The sequence below is a fragment of the Ceratotherium simum genome, chromosome 12, assembly GCF_057802395.1.
Source record: "Ceratotherium simum simum isolate JZ-2026a chromosome 12, ASM5780239v1, whole genome shotgun sequence".
NCBI classification, from domain to species: Eukaryota; Metazoa; Chordata; class Mammalia; order Perissodactyla; family Rhinocerotidae; genus Ceratotherium; species Ceratotherium simum.
Genome location: NC_141911.1, coordinates 3,607,231 through 3,619,894, shown reverse-complemented (window position 1 = coordinate 3,619,894; position 12,664 = coordinate 3,607,231). Strand labels below are relative to the sequence as shown.

General features: G+C 53.6%; 1 protein-coding gene across 3 annotated transcripts in view; it reads left to right on the top strand.

The window, feature by feature from the left end:
- LOXL2 (lysyl oxidase like 2) overlaps positions 1-12,664 on the top strand; it is a 91,950-nt gene that overhangs the window by 63,618 nt on the left and 15,668 nt on the right. For all 3 annotated transcript variants that reach the window (XM_087437321.1, XM_087437320.1, XM_014789845.2), the window contains exons 7-9: positions 2,332-2,483; positions 9,558-9,725; positions 11,618-11,783. In XM_087437321.1, coding sequence (XP_087293447.1) covers positions 2,332-2,483; positions 9,558-9,725; positions 11,618-11,783 — 486 coding nt within the window. The remainder of the gene's footprint in view (positions 1-2,331; positions 2,484-9,557; positions 9,726-11,617; positions 11,784-12,664) is intronic.

Here is a 12,664-nt window from a genome sequence, read left to right as displayed (position 1 = left end):
CTCCAGAAACCTCCTGAGATTTCCTTTGGGCAAAGGGCCCCGGGCTGCAACTGTGGGCTCCAAAGCACAGGCAGTCACCTCCCTCTTTGGCATTTACCACATCGTATTACAAGTCTTTGTGTAAGTGTCTGCTCCCCACAAACTATCTGTGAGCTCTTCACAGCAGGGGCCTGCCTTGTCCATCTGTGAATCCCCAACACCCAGGACAGAGGCTGACGTGCAACAGGCACTCAGTGAAGTCAACAACATCCACTCAGGCGCTATTTGTAGCACTTCCTATTTGCCGGGCGCTGGTTGGAAATGCAAAAGGAACACAGACATGGTGCCTAACCTCATGGGGCCTCCAGCCCAGTGGGGAAGCGGACAGATGTTGAACACATAGCCATCTGAGTGAAATGTGAAGCAGAGTGCTCAGTGGGAGGCTACATGAGGGGACCAGCTTAGATGGGGGTCAGAAAGACTTCTCTCAGGAAGTGGTGTGGAAGGCTAGCCCTGAAAGATGAGCAGGAGCTAGCTGGTGAGGAGAGGGAGGGAGGCAGTGCAGGCAGAGGGAAGCGCTCAGCTCCGTGGAGCAGCCAAAGGAGAGGGGTATGGCTGAGTGGGGAGGAACAGGCAGAGCTGGAACACTAAGTGGGGGGCCAGGTCACGTGGGGCCTTGTAGGCCATTTGGGGACTGTGGAGTTTACCCTTACGGGCAGTGAGAAGCCATTACAGGGATTTAAGACAGGGAGTGACATGATTCAATATGCATTAAGAAATCTCTCGGGCTGCCGTATGGTAAATATTTTGGAATAAGCAAGTGGGAGGGAGCCTAGAGGCTGTTGCATTCATCCAAATGGGAGATGACGGAGATGGACTAGTGTCATGGTGGCAGAAATGAAAAGCTCTCAGATTTTGGGGGAGTGAACAGAATGTGGTGGTGGGTTGCTTGTCATCGCACGATGAAGGAGGAGGCGGCGGTACCAGAGATGACTTCTTGGTTCTGGGGAGACAACCAGTGAATGGAGGTGCTGTGTCCTGCGATGGGGAGGGCTGGCGGAGAAACAGATTGGGGAAGATTCAACTCCTGGCTGTGGAAGTGGAGAGAACAAAACTAGACAACTCTTCCAAGAAGTTCTCCCTGAAGGGGGGAGGAAAGTGACAAGCTGGAGGGAGGTGTGGGGTCAGAGGAGGGTCCTTGTAAAGATGGGAGATTTTGGCGCACATTTGGGTGCTGAGGAGCAGGACCCGAAGGAGAGGAGGATGGTGAAGATCAGGAGAGAGAGGAGATCGCAGGCAGGGCAGGGTCCAACATGGGAGTCGATGCAGCCCAGAGTTCCTGGAAAGAACTGGACTTTGATCTATCTTGTTGGGCTAGACAGAAGAGAGATCATTTTGTGAGCTGCCGCTGATCGGGCTGGGAATCCTCTCTCCTCAGCGGTGGGAGGCTCTCTCTTGATATCTCGGTGCTTGTAAGAGAAGCTTCCCCATGTGCTCGCCACGGGTCACTTGCTGGATGTCTTCCATCTGCCCTCCAGCTCCACTCCCCGCCTTGTTCATGTTGTCCAGTGGCCCAGGAGGCATGCTTGGGTGTGCCCAATGAGGAGCACCGACAAGAGACTGGAGGTGGGGAGAGGAGAGACACCAGGTATTTATTCTCCCTGCAGGCTCCCTGTGGGCAGCTGTGTCCCTCCACCAAAGATGACAGCTCTTATCAGGTGGCCTCTCCGCACAGCTCCTGTGCTCTTCTGGGTCAGATTTTGGCATCTTCCCCTCACTTCTACAGGCCTAGAGGTGGTGTCTGTGCCCCAGTGTCATTAGGCCCTGAGGACTGGGCTGTCCTTTGTGATTTTGTGACTTCCCTACACTCTGTCCCTACCTTTATTTTTAAAGATCTCTTTTTCTAACTCTCTTCAAATCATCCAATTTGAGGAAGCCTAGCATCTAATGTGTCATCTGTTTTCTGCAGGGACCCAGACTATACAGCGATGGTCACCCCTTTCAGATTCATAAATGCGTGGAATATTAAAGTTGGAAAGGAAATTTAGATGTCTTCTAGTCCAAATCCTTTAGTTAAGTAAGAAAACCAATGTTCAGAGAGGCTGAGTGAGCTGGCCAAGGTCACATAAGTTAGTAGCAACCTCTGTTGGCTCTTATGGGAGAAGTGGGTCCAAGACAAGGAGCAATTGTCTCCAGGGAGAGGAGGCCTGGGTCACCGAGCTGATTATGAGAGGCAATTGGGAGAGTTTTGATGATGGGAGAGGCATGTTCTTATTGTCTGGACGTTTCTTGCCCATTCTAGCAACTTTCCTTCAGAAGCTTTTGTAGCACATGTTTATTTTCCTTCCCCAGGGATAGGACCCATCCACCTCAATGAGATTGAGTGCAATGGCACTGAGAAGTCCATCATAGACTGCAAATTCAACGTCGAGTCTCAGGGCTGCAACCACGAGGAGGATGCTGGCGTGAGGTGTAATGTCCCCGCCATGGGCTTCCACAAAAAGGTGAGGAGCCTGGACACCCAGGGGGGACTGTGCTCTGTTCTGGTCCCTGAGTCCCGAGAAAGTATAGACTAGGTGGCCTCATGCCAAAGCTTTCTCACAGGTGGTGTTAGGGTGCTCTGATGATGAACTCAGAGAGGACTCAGGCACTGCCGCTGTCATTGTTAATGACATTGTCACCTAGCATTCGTTAGATGTGCCGAATGAGAGAACGTACATAGAAGCACCCCCATCCTTAGGGGCAGACGTTGGGTATCCACAGTGTGCCACACCTTGCACTGGGAGGACACAGGGTGTGATCGCAACTCAGTCCTTTCTGGAAGGGACTGAGGGTCTCTGCACCTGTCACACCTTTGGCACACGCCCTTTCCGAGGACCCAGAGGAACCATATCCACAGCAGGTCTACATCTGCAAATCACGTAGGCACAGTACAGAGAGTATCTTGGGGTAGAAGACTGTATTTTGGTAACCAGAGGGAAAGAGAAGGGGACCTTAACAGCATTATACCAGAGACACACCCCTCCCTTCCTGAGACAAGGTCTCTGAAACCCCACATTGTGTCTGTTAGCTTGGGTGACCTTTCCCAAGGGGTAGCCAACAAGATGAATTCCTCTTTGCCAAGAGGTCTATCTACTCATATAGAAAGGCCCAGTAAATCCTATTTATTACTCTTCACAATACCGTCAATTTGGTTGGGTCCGGCATCAGCTGGTACAAGGCTGGCGTGTTGGAAGAGCTTGAATGCTTATTTTAAAAATGAGCATGGCAGCTGCTAGCCTAGTGGTGTAGTGGTTAATTTCACACGCTATGCTTAGGCGGCCCTGGGTTCACAGGTTCAGACCCGGGCCGCAGACCTACACCACTCATCAAGCCATGCTGTGGTGGTGACCTACATACAAAATAGAGGAAGATTGGCCCTGTGCCAAAAAGAGGAGGCTTGGCAACAGGTGTTAGCTCAGGGCCAATCTTCCTCACACACACACAAAAAAAGAGCAGAGCAGACACATCAGAGTGTAGGATGGTTCCCGAGTCAGGTTCCTGCTCTGATGGTGACCTTGGCACCAGCATGCCAAAGGGACTAAACTGGTCAGCCACAATAGGCCTCATGCAATTCACTGCCCAATGGGGCCAAAATTGTCAATCCAAAAGCACTCAGCCAAGCCATGCATTTGCTTGTGGGTGAGCAGGAGTGTGGGCCACAACCCCATAGCTGCGGGGAAGGCTTGCCATCTGTAATTGCCTAGCAGCATTCCAAGATAGCCGTAATAGAGCTAGAAAAACTGACGTGCTGTGAGGCCCAGTGTGCTGGGGCACTATTCACTTCAGACAGACTGGAATTGGGTAGAATGGGGTTTTCAACCCAAAGGAAAGACCTAAGCCAAAGAAAGTAAAGTTTTCCAGAACTGCGTTATGGCCGGTAGAGCTGAGCCAGGCCGTGTGCCTGTCACGCCTGCGGAGGCACCACACACCCAGCACAAATAGCCATCACCCTTTCACGGGCCCTCCAGGCTCAAGGTGGTGATCCGTGCACTCAGCACAGGGCGTAGGAGAGTTTTACACCTGGATCTGCCGTTTCTACCCCCCGGGAAGGAAATGGGGAAAGTCACCCATGAAGGGAATTCCTGTGGGCTGCACCAGTTCTCACCCACAGCCTGTGGGTCAGGCTTCTGCATGACTTGGCTCGGGGCTCCCAAGGGCATTGGCAACAACACTGGGCAGAGCAATCGAGACTCCGGACTTTCTCACTGTGTTAGTCCACTGGGGCTGCCGAAACAAAATACCACAGACTGGAGGCCTAAACAATAAAAATCTATTTCCTCGCATTCTGGAGGCTGGAAGACCAAGACCCAGGTGCTGGCTGGGCTGGCCTCTCCAGAGGCCTCTCTCCTCGGCGTGCAGACGCCGCCTCCTCACTGTGTCCTCACACGGCAGTCCCTCTGCATGCATCCCTGGTGCCTCTTCCTCTTCTTGTAAGGACAGCAGTCCTACTGGATTAGGGCCCACCCATATGACCTCTTTTAACCTTAATTACCTCCTTTAAAGCCCTCGCTCCAAACGTAGTCAGACTGGGGGTTAGGCCTTCAGCATATGAATTTTGGGGGAACACAATTCAGTTCATAACAATCACTCACTAGCTGATTCCTTAATCTCTTTGAGGCTTCAGTTTCCTCCTCTGAAAATAAGGAGGTAAAAGAGATGATTCCTAGAAAAGTCTATTGACTTTTCTATTGAATGGCTCATAAAGCCAGACTTGGAACTGGGTGGTTTTGTCCATCCAGCCACAGCAAACCTCATTTCTTTCCTTGCAGGGAGAGAGGAGCCAAGACAGGAGGCTCAGGGAATGGCGGGTGGGTTTACCAGGTGACCTAATCCACCCAGGGGTGCCGACACCCTTGCTGGCCTCTGGTTCACCTCTGAACTGGGTCTGACCTGGCCTGGTGGCAGGACCAAGCCCATGTGAGGAATGTGAGTTGGAAAGTGCCCGTGCTTCCTTTCATGTTAACATCTGGGTCGTGTTACTTTGCCTTCTACCCCCTACCTCCAAAAATAGGTGTGGGACTGGCTAACCACAACCTTATCAAAACACGACACAGCCTTGCCATCCTCTGCTGGCTGGAGGTGTTTTGTTTTCTCTATTCATGCTCAGAAAAATTCAGCTGCCTGCACTTCACTCCCTTCTTGCAGACCCCATACTGCTGCCATCGAGAACCAAAGGAATCGGAAAAGGGAAAAGCCTTGTTTGTTTTAAGAAACTTTGAGAAGGATTGACCTTCCCTGGCATCCTCACTGGATGATGAGGTGGAGAGGGTGAGGGCCGGAGGCTCCTCGCTGACCCTGAGGCCTCTCGGGGTTCCATTGGTGCTGGTAATGTCAGAGCACCTTTAGCTAGTGTGCTAGGCAATTTCCAGAATGCTGGCACCTGGGAGTGGGGCCCCGGGAATAGAGAGCTGTGTCCTGAGCCGTGTTAGAACTTCATAGCTAGCCTCTCTTGTGCCCTCCAATCATGTCTAGAAAACAAGAAAAGGCCCCCAATGCATCTGGATTCCTTCTAGAGCAATGGAACCCTGCTCCCTTGTCACAGAGGCTGCTCCAGGCCCACTCAACCTTGTAGAGCATAGCGGCAGTGTGGAGCCTTGGGAAGTGCTTCGAGGAGAAGCCCCAGCTCACACTGATGACCACACGTTTTCCTTGCCCTAGAGTCAGTATGCGGCCACGGTCTCCAGCCAGAGCCTCTGAGACTTCTCTTGGCTTTAGAACACAGGACAGGGACGCTGCCACATAGCCAGCACCTTTAGGGAGGGCTGCACAGGCAGTGGTGGACAGGGTAGAGGGTCCTCTGGTACCCTCCCAAAGAGAGCCCTAGAGGCAGGAGGCTTCGCACTGAGACGTAAACGTGGGAGCCCCACCGCCCTCTGGTAGCAGGAAAAAGTGTGAATAGGGGCTTCTTCAGGCTCCTCCATCCTCGTCTTTCATTGACCTCAAGGCAACCAAATGAAGTCAGTTTTTGGGAGGCAGTGGCCTATGAGGGGGGCAGTGGAGGGAGCCGTCTGCCCCCAGTGCAGCCAGTAAGGCAGGGCACAGTCCATAGGGAATTCAAGAACAGTAATAAACCTGATTGAAAGTCATTCTGCTTTATCTCATCACCGCCTGCTGGCTGTCTGAACTTCAGTGCTGTGTGGTCCACTGGAAGGGTCCACACCCATGGCGTGCACCTCCCCAGGGTGCACCCCCTGTGTGGGTCTTCAGCTCCACCAGGCTTGGTGTTGGGAGCCAGGAGACTGAGGGGAAGGGCCAGGATCTGGACGGACCTCCCCGAAAGAAGGGAAGCTTACTTCGGGCTCCGATAGCAGCTCTCACGCTGTTAGAAGGCTCATTGCAAGGCTAAGCTGTGAGGCCTGCAGCCTTTGTCACAGTGTCCACTGTCTGTCTGTCCTGGACACAGTGTTCTTGGGCCCACTGCTGGCCTAGGAGGTTGGAGAGTCCGGGGACGGGGGTGTGGGGAGAGGGGACGTGCGTGAAGGGCTGGCATACTGCTTTGCCAAGGCAGCAGCTGCCCAGAGGTGACCTGAGATGGTTTTCACAAGAGAAAGCATTAGGTGCCTGAGTGAGTATTCTAAGCCTCAGGAGTTAGACAGTTGATGCCTCAGAACGCCTAGGCCCAGGATCCAGGACCCGACCTCCCAGTGGGAGTGCTCCGTCCTCCATCCTGACTGGGGAGCCCCAACTTGGTCCTCAGTTCTGGTCCAGTGGTCCCTGCTGTGGGACAAAAGCATCCCTGGAGAAAGGGGCTTAACAAGGATGGCTTGGGGATGGTCTACTCTGGTAGTTGAGACACTTACCCTATCTGAGACTCCACTTTCTCATCTGTAAAATGGGGATGACGTAGCACTACTGCCACATAGGGTTGTGGTGAGGACTGAATGAGCTAATGTCCTTAAAGGACTGGCACAGGGCCAGGGACACGGGACGTACTCCAAAGTCTGCCTGTGAATTTCCCAGCTCTGAGTGCAGCCCCTGTCACGTGGTAAAGGCTCAGTAAATGCTGGGTGAAAGTGGATCCGGTGAAATCTGCGCAGTTCATTTCCTCTCTGGGGAGGTGCTGGCATCACCAGCAGAGTTCAGTAAGCATGTAAAGGAAGCATACGGTGAAAATCAGGGGCCTCAGATCAGCAGAGGGAATGACCTGCGTTTGCTTAGAGACACCCCTGATGGGTTTAAATGCACGCACGCACACGCTGCTGCCCCAGGGTTCTGGCCTTTCCTGGGATGTTGGAGCCCCATAGCCTGCCTCCTGCCTCCTACTGAGGCTCAGGCCATTCTTGGACTGTCTCGATGGCTCTGCACGTCTTATTTGTGTTTTTACACACGTCCAAATATACGTTAGTCATGGGTGATGTACAATCCATATCCAAGACAGTATGTGGTGCCCACCTGCACCCGGGCTCTCGGCCCAGAGGCACACAAGAAGACACACTTTGGCCTCCCAAAGGCTAGCCCTCTTCTCACCTGCTCTGACCCCTTCTGTCTCCTCTGAGGAGAGTTTTGATTTCTGATGGGACTCCCACCCTAATCATGATCATTGCTAGGATGATGTCTAATATTTTCTCGAGCACTTGCTGTGGCCAGGCTCCTACTGAGCACTTTACGTGAACTATCTCCTTTAATTCATCCACTCAGCAACGCTGGGAGGTAGATCCAGCATCATGGCTGCCCTTGGCTTGTCTGTTTGCCGCTGACCTCAGTGACCCTTGAGCCCCTAAGTCCACAGTAAGAATTAAGACCTGTACCCTAGGGGTCGTGCTGTTGCTAAGGACTGATGAGCAAACAGCCTGACGTGCTGAGGATTCCTGGAGGTATCGTGCCTTATCCCGAGGAATGAACTGCTAGAAGCATAAAGGGAAGCAGGATGAGGCATTTGGATTAAAGGCCGCATTTTCAGAACCCTTCTCCAAACTCCAGATCTCCCTGCTTGAGCTCATGTAAGGTGGTCCTTGCTTTCATTCCGTAAGACCGATCATTTATTCATTCATTCCAAAGACAGTGGTGGCGTGCCTAACATTTGTGAGATGTGGTCTTGGACATTGACCACACAGGAAACCACCCAAACGCAGTTCTGCCCTCTGGAGCTCATGTTCCAGCAGAGAAGGCAGACGGTAAACACATTGTGAGTTAGCGTCATTATAATGGTCATAAATGCTAAGAAGGAGAAGGAGAGGGGCGATAGAACGCGTAAGTGGGCACTGACCCCAAGAGGAGGGAAGTGTCGGGTATGGAATCCGAAAGATGAACAGGGATCAGCTGGGCAAAAGGGCCTCCCCTGTATGTAGTGGCCTTCAATGTGAAATGTGCGACTTACTGGGTGACGTGGTCAGGAACATTAGGAAGCCACGGAAACTGAAAGATGGCCCACGTGCCTGGAGGTCAGAGAACAAGGATGAGAGACACGCGAGAAGGCTGAGGAGAGCAGCGGAGCAATGGGAAGCCACTGACGTGTTCTAAGCAGGGGAGGGACACGATCAGGTGTTTTTCAAAGATGCCTCTGGCTTCTGAGTAGAGAAAGGGTTGATAAAGGCAAGAGTAGAGGCAGCTAGAGGTGATGGTGCCTGCAGACGGGGCTAGGGATGGAGCTGGAGGGAAATGAATGGATGGGAGAGAGACTTGGAAGATAGGGTGAGGGGGATAAGATAGAGGGCGATGTCAGGACGGCTTCTAGGTTTCTGGCTTGTAGGACCGAATAGATTTGGGATCAGCAGACTATAGCTTGTGGGTCAAACTCATCCCTCTGCCTGTTTTTGTAAATACAGTTTTATTGGAATACAGCCCTGCCTGGTCATTGCTGTATCGTCTGTGGCTGCTTTCACAACAGTGACCATATGTCCCACAAAGCCTAAAATATTTACCACCAGGGCCTTTGTAGAAAGTTTGCTGCCCGTGGGATAAATGGTGGTGCTTTCAGCTGAAATAGAGAACAAAGGGGAGAGAGGGCACAGGTTCAGGTAGAGAGAGAAAAGATGTCATGTTCAGATTTGGGGTCTCCAAGGTACCAGTGGAACTGTCAAATAGGCAGTTGGCTGTATGGGTGAGAAGAGAGTTCTGGTGGAGAGCAGACAGGAGGGGCGCTATGGGAGGAGGCGAGATCAGAGCTGGAGGCAGCTGAGCAGAGGGTGTAGTGAGTAGAAAGGGGCCCAGGAAGGAGTCTTGGGGAATTCTAACATTTTAAGTGCCCTTGACGCATCCTTCAGAGTGTCTGATTCTAAGAGCAGCCCCCATTTGTGGGCTCACGGGGTGTGGGGGGGAGTAGGCAGATTCTGCTGTGGTGCTCTGGGGGGTCAGTGGGCCTCCCTGCTGCATAGGCTTCTAGGACCCCAGGATGCCTGTGGAGGGCGGGGGGCTAATATGTAAGACTGGGCACGAGGTGCTGGGCACAAGGCTGGCACACAGTGGGCTCTCCGTGGTGCTGGTGCATCTGACTGTGTCCCAGGCAGGACCACTGTTTTGGGGAAATTGGGACTGATGTGGTGGGGCAGCTCACCTCCATACCCTCCTGGTGACCGTGCCTTCCCTTCTGTCCACAGCTGCGCCTGAATGGAGGCCGAAACCCCTACGAGGGCCGGGTGGAGGTTCTGGTGGAGAGAAACGGGTCCCTTGTGTGGGGGAAGGTGTGCGGCGAGAACTGGGGCATTGTGGAGGCCATGGTGGTCTGCCGGCAGTTAGGCCTGGGGTTTGCCAGCAATGCCTTCCAGGTAAGAAGCCCCAGCCTCAGACCCCCGCTTCCAATCTGATCCTGCCCATCTCCAGTCAGCCCCTGTCTTCCATGAACCTTCCCCAGCTACCAGTGGAGAGCAAAGTGCCATGGATCTGGAGGCAGGAACCCCCTCCTGGCCTCAGCTCTGCCCTTCACAGGCCTGAGTCTCTGGGTGGGTCACGCCCCCCTCTGGCCTCTGCTTCCCCACTGAACTCTGGTTTCGTGGTCCACTCAGCTCTGTGTGCTGGGACTCTCCCCGGACCGAGGGCTGATCCAGGGTTGTCCTGATGTGCCTTTTGCAGAGGGAAGCAACTCAGTCCTATGGGGCAGTGGAGACCACCCAGCCCAAGGCCCAACACCCAGACACCTTAGCTCACTCCCGTGGAGACCCCTCTGGCCAGAGCATGCTTCCCAGCTGGTGTCCGTACTCAGGCATTCTCCCATTGACTGGCTGAAAATCTCCAGGCCTTGTCTGGAGGCCTGGTCACAGGAGCTGTGCCCTCCTCCCACCGGCCCCTTCCTTAGAGAGAGTGACTCAGCTGAGGGCAGCTAAGCTCCTGCTCCTATCAAAAGGCAGCAGACGAAAGACAAGAAGTGCTTTGGCTTCAAAAGTCATTGCCTTCTGGACCCTATACTGTAGGGGACATTGTTGGAAAGAGGCTGGGAGGAGGAGCAGGAGACAGGAAGCTCAGGGTCTATTCCCAACTGTACCCCACTGGCCCACTGCATGACGATGCAGGGCAGGGCAGCTGGCCTTCTGTGCCTCAGTTTTGCTCCCTGTCCAGGTCCTCAGTATCCTTGCTCTAAACGCTTTCCTTAAGCTTCTTACAGAACAGGGAATGGCTGGAGCCGCGTCTTGGCTTCGCTGAGGCTGCCTCCAGCTCCTGTGCCCCAGCGGCCCTGCATGGGAAGGGGTTCTTAGGGAGAGACGCAGGACAACTCCGGGAGCCTTGCCGAGCCTGACGGCCTGGCGCGGGCTGGCCGGGTCCAGGGTGGGCACTGAGTCCTGAGCAGAGGCTGCCCTGTGGCTCCTCATTGCAGCATCCTGGAGGGACAGGCCTCTGATATGGCTCCCCTGCCCTCTGGGAGCCTGGCTTCCCAGTGTTACGTAATGCTTCTGCTAACACTGCTTACGACAAGCCAGGGCGCACTCTGGTTCTCCAGGCAGAGGGGAAAAGCAGTGCTGATTAGCACAGCGGTTGCCCAGCTATTTTTGTTCTTTGTCAGCTCATTCCTAAGATACCTGGGCCTCAGCTGGGGTTGTGAAATGGGCCTGGACCTGATGTCAGTCCCAAATCTGCCACCAATTACAAGACCTGTCCCTTCTCTAGGCCCCCATTTTCTTTCTAGAGGATGAGGGAGTGTATTGTCAGGTTCTCTAGAGAAACAGAACCAATAGGATGTATGAATATCAAACTAACTATTGACATATGTGAATAGATTTCTTCTCTCCTGCCAGTTCTGGTCAATTGGTAGTGTCTTCCTGGAGCACTGTGTTGAGAAGGATTCTGAGAGCACATTCAGGCTTAGAGGAGAGAGTGCTGTGATTGATTAGTAATGTCTTTGCTGGGCTCAGGATGAGGGAGTGGGCAGCGTGAGTCGCAGCTGCCTGCCATTCGTGACACACAACATTGAACTGTTGTTTTACTGAAACCTTAGCTGTGCTTTCCCAAGGGGGAGAGTGGCAGAATCCAAGTGCGAGGGTCCCACTCACTCTGCTACCAACAAACCGCATGAGGCAGGTAAGTGACTCTTTGTGCCTCAGGTGTCTCCATCTGAAAAATGGGATCATAAAGCCTTGGGATTTTTGTGAGGCTGAAGGTTGATAGAATACAAGAAAGTGACGATTCAAGGTGACACACTGGCCATTTATTTTGTTGATTCGTTCAGGAGACCTGGTATTGGCACGGAAATATCGACGCCAACAAAGTGGTCCTGAGCGGAGTGAAGTGCTCAGGAACGGAGCTGTCCCTGGCGCACTGCCACCACGACGGGGAGGACGTGGCCTGCCCCCAGGGTGGGGTGCAGTACGGGGCCGGAGTCGCCTGCTCAGAAAGTGAGTGTTGCTGGGGGTCCTGTCCCCTTCTCCCATGGGGCTCCAGGAGGGACCAGAGTCTCTCCAGGAGGGACCAGAATCGCACTGGTTATGCCTTGCAAGGCTCTGGGGCCTCTGTCGTGAGCCGAGCGAAAGAGGAAAGCAGAAAGTAAGTTTTGTTACATGAGATGAGTCAGGGCAAGAGGAGCCCCAGCAGCTGCACCCCTGGAGCCCTGCCTGGAGCCCAGAGTGGAGAGGAGGCGGGGGGAGGGGCTTGGGAGTCTGGGAGCCTTGGGTTCACATCGCAGGGCCCTGTGGACCATTGAAGTGACCTTGGGCGAATTATGTGACTGCGGACTTGCTCTTACCAGTTAGTGAGGATGGTAACTCCTCCTCGGAGGATGTCTCTGAGGTGAGTGAAGCACAGGAAGCACAAGCTCCCGAGATCGTGTCCTGTTTTCACCTCTGGAGGCCATTCACCGTCCTGGTGACACCCTGGGATTCCTAGAGAGACTGAACATCAAAGGGGCAGCCCACGCTGGGATTCAGAGTGACTGCTGGTGAAGGTTCCCTTCCGTGCTAAGAGAGGACCAGCCCGACAGCCCTGTGGGCATGTTTCTCTCTGACCCACAGACTCCGCGCTCCCCACCCCTGGCCTTGTTAAACCATCTCCCTCGTGCATCTGGGAGGTGGGAGAGGCCCAGGATCTGGCTGGAGAGCTGGAGACCAGACCCCACTGGCCACTTACTAGGTGATCCTGGCAAAGTGAGTTAACCGCTATGATGTACAGTGGTTGTTCCTAGAAACTGGAGAGTGAACGTGACAGTGAATATATGCGAGTGCTCAAGACGCAGTGATGCACTGTCATTTACCATCATGGAGAGCTAGGGGGAAGGTTAAAC